The 13,196-nt window shown below is 37.5% G+C and overlaps 1 protein-coding gene across 4 annotated transcripts in view; it reads left to right on the forward strand.

Annotated features, from left to right (window-relative positions):
* unc79.L (unc-79 homolog, NALCN channel complex subunit L homeolog) overlaps positions 1-13,196 on the forward strand; it is a 94,234-nt gene that overhangs the window by 17,827 nt on the left and 63,211 nt on the right. For all 4 annotated transcript variants that reach the window (XM_018230447.2, XM_041573020.1, XM_041573019.1 and 1 more), the window contains exons 5-8: positions 1,123-1,218; positions 3,985-4,040; positions 7,031-7,160; positions 8,356-8,420. In XM_018230447.2, the coding sequence (XP_018085936.2) occupies positions 1,123-1,218; positions 3,985-4,040; positions 7,031-7,160; positions 8,356-8,420 (347 nt within the window). The remainder of the gene's footprint in view (positions 1-1,122; positions 1,219-3,984; positions 4,041-7,030; positions 7,161-8,355; positions 8,421-13,196) is intronic.

Here is a 13,196-nt window from a genome sequence, read left to right on the forward strand (position 1 = left end):
TAAATCCGACCCTGCTACCAAATGACTTTTTTGTTGTGTTTTGTCCACCATCATGTATAGCTAAACTGATAAATTATTTGGTTGTCTGAATAATTAGATTTGTCAGTGTAAAGTATTCTTTAGGGAAATCCCTTGTTTAACCTGTACATATATTGAAATCCTGTTTTGTTGATGTGATTCACAAGGTCCTGTTGTAGGGTAAAAGGGATCCATTTTATAGAGTGGAAGACTTTACCCAATATCATGTATGGGAGTTTTTTTTTATTTATCAACACATTTGCATTTTACACATTTTATATAGAGCTGAAATGCTAGACATATTGAAAGATTTTTGTAAATTCTTAGCCTGTAATTGAATAAAAGGTGCAAAGTTATCTTTAGGTCTGGTAGCCCAAAGCAATGGTAGCATTCACTGGTCAGCTAATTTATTGCTGTGGGTAACTAGACATGAATAAATATTGTGCCTTGTGTAAATGTGCCTTGTGTAAATATTGTGCCTTGTTTAACATTATCCCATAAATTACATATGTTGTCCTCTGAAATCCCCCTCCCCAAAAAGGTGAGATCAGAGGGGCATTGGTGCCAGCAGCATATAGATACTGTACTGATTCTGTTTTAGCTCGCACACTTATTTGCATGTGCATGGGATACTATGTAACAAGGGCAACTTTACTTTACATTTTGATCTCACACTCTCTGGAGTGGAAAATGTGTTTTTCAGTGTAAGACCTAAACGTTGAGTAATAAACCATTCTTTTTTACATTTTCATTTTACATTTTTGTTCGGCAATCCTTGTCCCTGTGTATCTTTTGCACCAAGGTTTTGTTGCTGCATATTGTGTACACCCTTTGGACTACTTGTCAAAAGGCTGTTCTTCTTGCTTAGTAGCATAGTGACCAGTGGTATAACAACTAGGGGAGCACCCTTGTCCACCCCCCACTAAAGGTTAGAGCATGTGCACAGATGTGTCCTAGTGGGGGGGGGGGAGGCAGATAGGGGGTTACACCACTGAACTTGACTGCCATTTTATAAAGTAACCAACCACTGAAGTGTGCTTTTTATTAGAGCAGTTACCGTGTCTTGTTTTAAAGAGGAAAAATTCATTGTTTTTTGTATTACAGTAGGCTCCAGTCGAAGAGAGGGGGGAGTTCCAGCGCATGTCAACCTTTCTGCTTCTTCCATGCTCATGATAGCAATGCAGTATACATCAAATCCTGGTTAGTAGATTTAACTCCTTAGCGCTTCTTGGGTTTGAATGTAAATCATTTGGATTATGTATTAAATGGACAATGTTTTTTCTAGCCCATAAAAAACATTAGAAAAACAAAAGCACATGGGACAGATCCTCTGCTGGCATTTTTTCTGCAGTGAAGAAATGCCAGAGCTTAAACTGCCTCTGCCTTTTTAGATTTCAGTCTTAAAATGCTCAAGTCTGGAATTTTGGGCCAGTGATATCTTGCTTTATACTTACGGGCTCAGTGTGATTTTAGGTAGTACAGGCATTTTCGTTGTCATCATTTTTCTACAGATATAGAAAACAACAAATGTGAGATTTGTCTGAAGTATTATGCACTAAAAACAGCCTTGAGCTATCAGTTGTCTTTAAATAACACCTGGAATGCCAGAGGTGTGATATATTTGATGTAAATCTAAAAATACATGCATGTTATGCATCAGTTCAGTGAACAATCTTCAACAATAATAACCCTTATGATGGAAGGGGAATAGTTGCAGGCACAAAGAAAGCAGCCTGTAACTGACGTGGGTGTCTAGACTTGCCATTAGAGGGGTGGTTCACCATTAGAATAACTTTTAGTATTATGTAGAGAGTGATATTATGAGACCATTTAAAATAGGTTTTCGTTTTTCTTATTTATGGGTTTTGAGTTATTTAGCTTTTTATTCAGCAGCTCTCCAGTTTGCAATTTCAGAAGTCTGGTTGCTAGGGTCCGAACCCTAGCGACCATGCATTGATTTGAGTAAGAGACAGGAATATGAATAGGAGAGGGGTGGAATAATAAGATGAGTAATAAAAAGTAGCAGTATCAATACATGTGTAGCCTTACAGAGCATTTGTTTTTTAGATGGGGTCACTGACCCCCATTTGAAAGCTGGAAAGAGTCAGAAGAAGAAGGCAAATAATCCAAAAACTAGAAAAAAAGAAAAAAATTAAGTCCAATTGTAGTTGCTTAGAATTGGCCGAATATCGATATTCGACTGCCGAATGTAAATCCTTCGACATCGAATATCGAAGGATTTACCGCAAATAGTTAGATCGAATGATCGAACGAAAAATCATTCGATCGAATGATTAAATCCTTCGAATCGTTCGATATGAAGGATTTTAATCCATCGATTGAACGATTTTTCTTCGACCTAAAAATTGATAGAAAGCCTATGGGGACCTTCCCCATAGGCTAACATGGCACCTTGGTAGGTTTTAGGTGGCGAAGTAGGGGGTCGAAGTTTTTTTTTAAAGAGACAGTACTTAGACTATCGAATGGTCGAATTGTTTTTTAGTTCGAATCATTCGATTCAAAGTCGTAGTCGAAGGTCGAAGTAGCCAATTCGATGGTCGAAGTAGCCAAAAAAAACTTACTCAAGCTAAGTAAATGGGCCCCTGTAAGTTAACTTAAAGGTGAACCACCCCTTTAAATACCATTTGGAAGGCCACAATTATACGTAGTATAATGAATGTTGGGCCACAAAACTGGATGATGGAATTTCTCACCTCCATGTGTACCCATGCAGAAATCCTATCCTATCTTTCAGTAGACCTCTATGGCTCGAACAGGCCAGTAGATACAATATATAGAAACTCTATCTCAAATAACATCTCAAGGCAAAATTGCTGTTTTTTGTAAGTAAGAAAAAGGTTTTTTTCAAATTGTTTTTAAAATAAATATGTTTTCCACTAGTTTAATAACTTTGTAAAACATTAAACATTGATTTTATGTACAGGCATTAATTTATATTTGGTGTCAATAACCTATTGAGGTCATCCAAACCAATCAAAACTAATAAATTACTGTCTCACTCAAGTAAATCTATGTTTGACTAGAGCATTAAGAATAAATAAAGCAGTACATAATCTGAGGCAGATCAAATAAGGGATTAACAAAAGGTTGTCAGAATGGCTGGTTGTATTGTTTGTAAGGAGCCTTGGTGCATTCGCAAACTTAATGAAGATAGACATGATTTCATTAATAACAAAAACCACAACAGATAATGTCAGCAGACAGAAAACAAAGCCCAGGTTCAGGCAAAAGTGCACAAGCCAGGGGTCAGAAACTAGGGAGTCAGATTCAAAGGAACAAGCACAATTGTTGGGAGGAGGCAGGTTTAAGGTGGCCATACACAGGGCGTTCGGCTCATTTGGTGATGTCCCCAAATGAGTGGCTCTCTCCCCAATATGCCCACATTGAAGTGGGTGATATCGGGCTGATCCGATCGTGGGCCCCAGGGCCCAACGATCGGATCAGAATGGAGTCCAAACGGGTGGTCGGATCACAGGACCGCATCAATGAAAAGATGCAGCCACAATCCAACGGGATTCGAATGGGGACGCCCATCGGATAGCCCCATACAAGGGCCAATAAGCTGCTGACTTGGTCTGTCGGCAGCTTTTATTTTGATAGCACCATGATTGGGCTATTGCGGTTATCAGGGAACACAGACAGGGGGAGTCATAATTAATGTTATCCACAAAGCCTCAATCATACTGACTCCTGTTGTTCAACCCATAGGAGCAGCAGTCACCTAATTATATTGGTTGGTGGTTGTGCTGTTGTATTGGGTGACTAGATAATCAAGGTAAAGAGCTGCATGTCACTGATGATATAGCCATTCTTTTATGTAAAGGGAAATTTACTCAAACTATCTGCCTTATGAAATCAGGTTTTGTAAAAGGAAATACATACAGTATATTTAACAGAATAATCCACAGATTATGTCAACTTCAATATTCTCTTCATTACTCCTAGTATATCACTGTCAGCTGCTGGAATGTCTAATGAAATATAAACAAGAAGTGTGGAAAGTAAGTATACAAAGTGTATTTGTAACTTATACCTTCCAAACTCCAGAGAAGAAGTTGGATTTAAAAGTGGATAAAAGTGGATTTACTAAATATCTTGTAGAAAATTATACATATTGATACATTATGTGGTTTATTTCTTTCTGCTATTCCTGAGAGTAGTTGACTTCTTATAAGATACAATGAAGGGCTGAGAAGAAGCTACACAGCAGTGATGAAAACTTTGGGGCAGATTTATTAAGGTTCAAGTTGTTTTTCCACGAAAAATTGAGTTTTCAAGTTGTCTTTTCGGGTAAAAAAAACACAAATAATTTATTTTTAAAAACTCAACTGTTCGAGATTATACCGACCCTGGAAATAGAGTGAATCCAAAAACACACCATCTAAAACCTGTTGAGGTTATGTAGGAGTCAATGGCAGAGGTCCCTTGAACCATTTGAAGATGATAACATCCTGTTCTAGTCTTTTTGATTATGTTCCAGTCTTTTTTGGAGGGTTTTGCCCGAAAACTCTAATGATTCGAGCAATTTGAGTTTTTTTTTGCTGAAACTTCAATTAATTTGAGTTTTTGGGTTGCGGGACTTGAACTTGCAGATTCAAGTTTTTGCAATTTGAGGTTTTTGTTAAATAAGATACCATTCGAGTTTCGAGTGCATTTGAGTTCATTCAAGCTAAAAATAACTCTAACAGTCAACCTTTGAGAAATAAGCCCCTTGTTGTAGTGCTGGGGGTACCTGTATTCCCCACTTCCATAGGCAATGTCATAGTAATGAACGACTAAAGCAACTGTACAAATGCTTGATAAAGGACTAGGTGTAAAGGTTAAAAAGCCATTCATTGTGGCCGTAATGAATGCAGTAATTGTTTTTCACAATTAGGTGCTGCTGCATTGGTTGAGTATGAGAGCTATTGATCAGCAGTAAAAGTAACAGTAAAGATTTCTGTTATTCTATTTACCTACCACAGGTTGCTATTGTGCACTGTTTTGTCTTTTCAGGCTTTGTAGTTCCCTTTTAAAGGAGAATGAAAGGCATCGTACACTTGGGGGTGCCAAATGTTAGGCACCCCAAGTGATTGTACTTACTTATCTGAAACCCCAGACCAGTGCTCCTATCAGCAGAAAACTGCACCAGCCTGGGGTTATACCAGTGAGCAACATGGAGCGAATTTCCTGGGGCACACGCATGTGCAGTTTAACAAAATAGCCAACTTTTTAGTTAAAGTTCAGCTCTTCATTCTACTGTGCTTGCGCAGCCGTGCAAAGAAGGCGGAAGACGGAAGAAGATCGATCCATGGTGCTCACTATAACCCCGGGCCGGTGCAGTTTTCTGCTGATAGGAGCACCGGCCCGGGGTTTCAGGTAAGTCAGTACAATCACTTAGGCGTGCCTAACATATAGCACCCCCAAGTGCCTTTCCTTCTCCTTTAAATCAACATACAACAGTCAGTGACCAGTGGCATAACTATAGAGGAAGCAGACCCATCAATCACTGGGGTTGGGGGAGCCAAGGAAGAGGGGTGCCCAGACAACAGGGTCAACCATCTCTGTAGTCACTGTTATCCTGAAAAAAATTGTCTACCTGCTCAAAATGTCAGCTGCAGGCGTGCATGTGTGTCAGCAGGATTAGGAAGGTGTGCGTGCAGGGCCCTCTGAAGTTTTTTTGCGGGGGACACAGCACACTGTAGGGATACTGTCATGGGTAAAAAAATTTTTTTTCAAAATGAATCAGTTAATAGTGCTGCTCCAGCAGAATGCTGCACTGAAATCCATTTCTCAAAAGAGCAAACAGATTTTTTTGTATTCAATTTTGAAATCTGACATGGGGCTAGACATATTGTCAATTTCCCAGCTGCCCCAAGTTATGTGACTTGTGCTCTGATAAACTTCAATCACTCTTTACTGCTGTACTGCAAGTTAGAGTGATATCACCCCTCCCCTTTTCCCCCCAGCAGCCAAACAAAAGAACAATGGGAAGGTAACCAGATAACCGCTCCCTAACACAAGATAACAGCTGCCTGGTAGATCTAAGAACAACACTCAATAGTAAAAACCCATGTCCCACTGAGACACATTCAGTGTCATTGAGAAGGAAAAACAGCAGCCTGCCAGAAAGCATTTCTCTCCTAAAGTGCAGGCACAAGTCACATGAAATGGGGCAGCTGGGAAATTGACAAAATGTCTAGCCCCATGTCAGATTTCAAAATTGAATATAAAAAAATCTGTTTTGCTCTTTTGAGAAATGGATTTCAGTGCAGAATTCTGCTGGAGTAGCACTATTAACTGATGTGTTTTGAAAAAAACATGTTTTCCGATGACAGGATCCCTTTAAACTCCTGTCAGTGACAGTAAGTGACAGACCAGAAAGTATCATTATCAATATTACACCAACTACACAATTGTTTTTACTGTTGAGTTTAGGGATCTTCATAGCTCAGTGTTATTTAGAGATGTCATTATGACTTTTGGTAAAAAAATGCCAGTTCTGTATAAAAACTTTCCATATATGTTTTTTTAGAAGGAGCTAGTATGCAAAATAATTATTTGAAATTATTATATTGGCTGACAAACCATTGAGACCTAGCGGTCTCATCTTTACCTCCTGACTGTGAGGAAGAACATTAGTAGTAATAGTAGTTATAATACAGGTCAAATATAGTATGATGGAGTACTCACACATTCAGTGGTAGCAAAACTGCTCTGAATAAATTTAACTGGTGGGGTGGGAAGACAAACATTGTATTTGTGCTCAGAGAAACTGGTATTGTCTATCTGAAAGTATGTTTGTCAGTGTTTTCATTCCTGCTTTCAGTTAAAGCTTCTTCTTTGTCTACTTAAATGTTCATGTGACTGTGGATTGGAAAAGAATTTGCAGTAATATCCAGTAGCATGTAGTTCATTACTATGTTTCTTGATCAATCCATCATGTTTGCCACATGATAGAAAATGTTTGTTAAACATTGAGAACATATTAATATTATTTTTTTATTTCCAGGACTTGCTTTATGTAATAGCCTATGGGCCTTCCCAAGTAAAACCTCCTGCTGTCCAAATGCTTTTTCACTATTGGCCAAATTTAAAACCTCCGGGAGCAATTACAGAGTATCGAGGCTTGCAGTACACGGGTAAGTGAATGACTTGTCTTGCCCCCTAATACTAGCTAGCACTCTCAATTTTTCCAAGTTATGCTCGAGGATACTGCTATATAAATACAAAACACCACAGAGTTCATTTACAATTCATTTACTATAGGCACAGCTCAAGTGCTAAGGGGCACAAAATTGCATCCCTTTGAGCCCAATAGACTAAGCACTTTGAAAAATATTAGGTACAGGATTCTGGTGGAGCTTGCATTACTGACACCCATTCCATGTTCCTCCTGGATAATTGGGCTGCGAGGGGGACACCCACTCCTCACTCATGTGCCACAGACTAAACTGTTTTCCAGGACAAAGTGTTGTGCCTGACAATGGTGGGTGGATAGTTGGGTAATTATGGTTCATTGTATGTTTTTGCCCACAGGTATTTAGTATGTCCTATTACATAAGCATGAGTGAGCCCTCAAATCTAACCATATTTTTTTATTGCAGTGTGTGTAGAATTCTTGGAGAAAGTTAGAATTTAATTCCCCTTTAGCTTCTTGTTTCACCCACTCTGCTATTGTAAGGCGTCCTGCGCGCATCCAAGATGGCGGCGCCCAGAAGAGGCGGTGCGGCCGTCGGACGCCAGTGTGACGCCTGCGTGACGCCTGCATTTTCGCGCAGCGTATTAACACTGGCGCATCAATATGATGCTGGCGCCCAAAACGTGCAGGCGTCGGCGCGCATTCTGGCGCACGTCCTATGACGTCATCTGGCACGTTTTGGCGCGAAATCCTGCCTATTTAAAGACGCCAGAAGATTCTCTCAGCGCCCGAGTATAGGTTCTTCTATCCTGAGTTCCTGGGTGCTTACTACTATTGATTCCTTGATCTTCGACCTTTGCCTGAAACCCCGACCACGTCCTCTTGCTGCCTGGACCGACCTTTGCCTGAACTGACGATTCTTCTGCCTAAACCCTTTGTATCACGATCTGTGCTTGCCTAGTTGCTTCCTCCTTGGTCCGCACTCCAAACTGCGCCTTCGGGCCCTGACAGCTATGAAATGATTTTTTTTTAATTTGGATGAAAGCTTTATTGGGACAGGGACTGATGAAATATGAATGAGCCATAATCTCTGTAAAGTGCTGTGGAGTATATTGAAGCATAGAAGATTAATAATAAAAAGGCAAAATATTTTTACTGTCATCTTTAGTATAAATAACAACCAATATATTTTACAGCTTGGAATCCGATTCACTGCCAACATATAGAATGCCACAATGCCATCAACAAGCCTGCCGTTAAGGTACTGTCAATCTTTAGTATGTCCTTTCACATAAGCATGATGAAAATGTAATCCTGATTGTTGATCTTTATCTTTTTGCATAAACTGGAGAGAAACACAATAAAGTTGCTGTAATGTGTTCAGCACTATAAAAAGACTATCTTTTAAAATGATGCTGCCATTATCCACTCCTTTAACTAAATACCATGCATTATATTTACAGCTGTATTTGCAGGGTCATGGGATTTATTAAGCAGCCCTGGGTCACAAAGAGACTTCTGCAGCTGCTCTTTCAGATGGTCTGGGTTTATCAGCTGCCCCTCAGCATTGCTATTCCCCAAATTCATGTAAGACTCAAATTGACTCAAAAATCACTGCTTCAGTTAGTGGCTAAATGGCCCTGCATTTGGTATCTTTACAATATGTTTTAGAAAGGATTATTTGTAAAGTAGCAATATCTTTAAAATGCAGAAATCAACTCAATTTCACTAGAGCATATTATCCATAAAATTTGGCTGAAGAAGGGAAACGTTCTAAAGTAGTGCAGTTACTTAAATGGAACCCAGGGGTACGGCTACAAAGAGATACACATACTCCAGTGTAGTCCTTGTGTCCAGACATGTAGATATTTGGAATATATTTCTGTTTTCTAAAAATCTTTCTCTCATAGGTAAAGCCACTTTAGCTTGCTAAAATTTGGAGTCCAGGAGAGCATATTCTGTCCCATTGACTCTCCATGATCTTTAGTATAGTTCCTTATGATCCTAGATTTATTAAGCACTGACCGAGTTTGGCAGTTCTTTAGCAGGCACTGGGGACTCAAGAGAAAGAAAATTATGTAGGCATAAGCCCTTCATTATTTCAATTCCAGTTTGTCTATAACATTTCCAGCCATGTACGTAAGAAAAATAAGAATCATTGCAACAGGCACATTTCTTTTCCAGTTGACATATCTAAAGAATATCTTATATTGCTTTAATCTATATACATTCCAGTGGTAAGTAACATAACAACAGGAGTGGTTCAGAAAATATATGTCCCGCCATAAAATCAAAGGAGGACTGGGGGTTCCTGACTTTAAGAAATATTTTATAGCAGCTCAGTTAAGACATATGGCTAAATAGCATATTGCACTTACACCACTGAAAGGAGCTGAGTTGATTGATTACTCAATCTCAAACTTTCTATGGATTCCTAAAACGTTAAGATCCAAAATAACTAACCAGGTTTTGAAACATGCCCTAGGATTATGGCATCAGATTAATAAATGGTATAAACTCAAATTATCTCATACCCCTTTATTGGGTTGGACCCTTAATCCCGCTTTCCCTCGGGGGAAGTTAGATCAATTTGTCTGGTGGTATCGAGCCTTTTACAGAGGATATAGGATCTGACTAAATCAGGATCTTTGCCATCGCCCACAACATTGAAGGAAAAATGTAATATCCCACCAGAGGAATTACCTTGCCTACTGCAAATTCATCACTATGTGTCTGCCTTATGAAGGGAAAATACAATGAGTTATCCCCTGTGAAACTATTTAAACACATATGCATTTCTAAACCCCTTGGCCCTAAAAGTGTATTGGCAATATATAGGGAATTGATCTCAATAACTCCGGTATTACAGCTAAAGTATATAAATGATTGGCATAAGGAGTTGGGTGATTTACAAACTGAGGAAGTCTGGGAGGTGACTTTGCAACAGCCTACCAAGTGCTCTATTAATGCTCTTATTCAGGAAACTCCCTTTAAGGTATTATTAAGATGGTATATGGTTCCAATAAAGCTAGCCAAATGGTTCCCAGGTCAATCACAGAACTGTTTTAGAGGATGCAATATATCTGGCACAATGGGTCATATTTGGTGGGATTGTCCCATAGTGAAACGTTTGTGGACTCGTACTTATACCATGATAGATAATGTCTTTAATATCCCATTGAGAAAGAATCCATATGCGGCACTGTTTAATAAACCAATAAAGAACTTTACCAATGCTCAAATTAAGCTAACCATGACGATATTTAGTGCCACCAAAGAAGTTATAGCAAGGTCGTGGCGTACCCCCACATTAGACTTCAATATGGTGGATAATATAATGGTATTGGAGAAGTTAACCTATGCTACAGTATAAATGATAAACAAAATCCGTTTCTTAAAATATGGTCACCATGGCTTAGCTACAGGGATATAAGGGACAGTACTGGTAGTGAACAAAGTCGCTGAAGGGTACTACGGTGAATAATGATCCAGAGGTAGTGCATTTCGATCTTGTTAAATAAATGTTGGATGGTGAAACAAAGAACCAAGTAATAAATGCAATGGAACTAAAATAGGAATACTTTTATTATTGTTTTATCAATGTCATTCTCTTCACTTGAGTTATTGTGTTACAGTTAATATTCTTGTTTTTGCTTTTCTTTTTGGTTTCTCTTTTTTTAATTTTCATTACTGTGAAGGGAAGAAAAACAAATGTTGACATTGATGTATACAAAGTACTGTACTGTATATGGAAAATGGAAACCAGTTTGATTACAATTATGTAATTATGTTCACATGTCAACTAACAAATGTTGAAAATTTCAATAATGATTATTGAAAAAAAGGGGTGGTTCACCTTTGATTTCACTTTTAGTATGTTATAGAATAGCCAATTATAAGCAACTTTTTAATTGGTCTTTATTATTTATTTATTTTTTTAAATAATTTTTTAATTATTTGCCTTCTTCTTCTAACTCTTTCCTGCTTTAAAATGAGGGTAACTGACCCCATCTACAAACAAATACTCTGTAAAGCTACAAATGTATTGTTATTTGTTGCTGTTTTTTACTTTCTATTCAGGCCCTCTCCTATTCATATTCCAGTCTCTTATTCAAATCAATGCATGGTTGCTGGGGTAATGTGGACTCTAACAACCATATTGCTGAAATAAAAAGCTAAAAAACTCAAAAACCATAAATAATTAAAAATGAAAAACAATTGCAAATTGCCTCAGAACATCACCCTCTACATCATACTTAGGGGCAGATTTACTAAGCTCGAGTGATGGTTCGAATTTCAAAGTAAATTTTTGGGTACTTCGTCCATCGAATAGGCTATATTCGACCATTCGACTTCAATTCGAACGTTTCGAAGTAAAAATAGTTCGACTATTCAACCATTTGATAATCGAAGTACTGTCTCTTTAAAAAAAACTTAGACTTCATACTTCGCCAAATTAAAGCTACCGAAGTGCAATATTAGCCTATGGGGACCTTCCAGAGAACTTTTCTATGGTTTTTTTTGATCGAATAAAAATCCTTCGATCAATCGCTAAAAATCGCTCAAATTGTTCGATTCGAACGATTTAATAGTTCGATTGAACGATATCTAATATTCACCAGTGTATGATTTTACATTGTGAGCATCGCTAAACATTTGCAAATTCGCTATTTTAAATAACACTGGTGATTTTAATTACATTCCCCCTTATGAGGCATATTTATCATACTTACCCATCCGTGGTCTGGTCTATCGAGTGCAGAAAAAACCAAGTGACTTCCTGAAATCACTCATTTTTTTATGCACTTGATTACTTGAGCTTGCAGTCTTAAAAAAAAATTTTTTCTAAAATAAAAAACTTGCCACCTAAAACTTAGTGAGCTTTTCAGGAAGGCACTCACTTTTTCTCCACTCGATAGACCCGACCAAGGACGAGTACGTTTAAATAATCTACCCCTAAAGTAAAGTGATTTAAATTATGGAGCAACCCCATATCCCCAGGTTACAGCATTCTGGATTCTGGATAACAGGTTTCATACCTGTATAAACATTCCTATCAAATATATCCAGATTTTACCATATCTGTATAAAGTTGTATATTTTTCCTTTCAAATGTGTTCTTATAAATCATTCTAATCTCATTTATTCTCCCTATGCCATCTGTTAGTTTGGGGACTGGAATGTCTATTCAGTAGGTAGTTACTGAAAATCCAGTCTACAACCATTATATGGTTTAATTGCTGTTGTCGATTGTATCCATGTTTTCTACCAGTTTGCTTTAAAGTTCATACTATATACAGGTATGGGACCTGTTATCCAGAATGCTCAGGACCTGGGAGTTTTGCAGATAACAGATCTTTCTATAATTGGGATCTTCATATCTTTAGTCTACTAGAAAATCATGTAAACATTAAATAAACCCAATAGGCTGGTTTTGCTTCCAATAAGGATTAATTATATCTTAGTTTGGATCAAGTACAAGGTACTGTTTTTTACAAAAAAAAAAGGAAATTAATTTTAAAAATCTGGATTATTTGTATAAAATTTAGTCTATGGGAGAATGACTTGTAATTTGGAGCTTTCCGGATAATAGGTTTCCAGATAATGGATCCCATACCTGTACCTGTATTGTAAGTGCCTGCCCTTGAGATGTCTTGCATCCTTTATTTAAGACCAGAAGGGTTAGAGGGAGGGGCTTATCAATATAATATGTAAGAAAATCTCAATTTCTCCAATTTGTCTCTCCAGCATTTTTAGTTTATTAAAATTGCATATAATTTAAGTTTCATTGGGATAAAATACCAAATTACCAAATCTGTATATATATATATATATATATATATATATATATATATATATATATATATATATATATATATATATATATATATATATATATATATATATATATATATATATATATATATATATATATATATATATATATGTCAGACCCAGACCTTCAATCTTGTTGCTATGTATTAGCCTAGTCACAGTGCAAAGGCTAAAAACAAACTAGACTATGTATCAAGAAACC

Source organism: Xenopus laevis, chromosome 8L (genome assembly GCF_017654675.1).
Source record: "Xenopus laevis strain J_2021 chromosome 8L, Xenopus_laevis_v10.1, whole genome shotgun sequence".
Lineage (NCBI taxonomy): Eukaryota > Metazoa > Chordata > Amphibia > Anura > Pipidae > Xenopus > Xenopus laevis.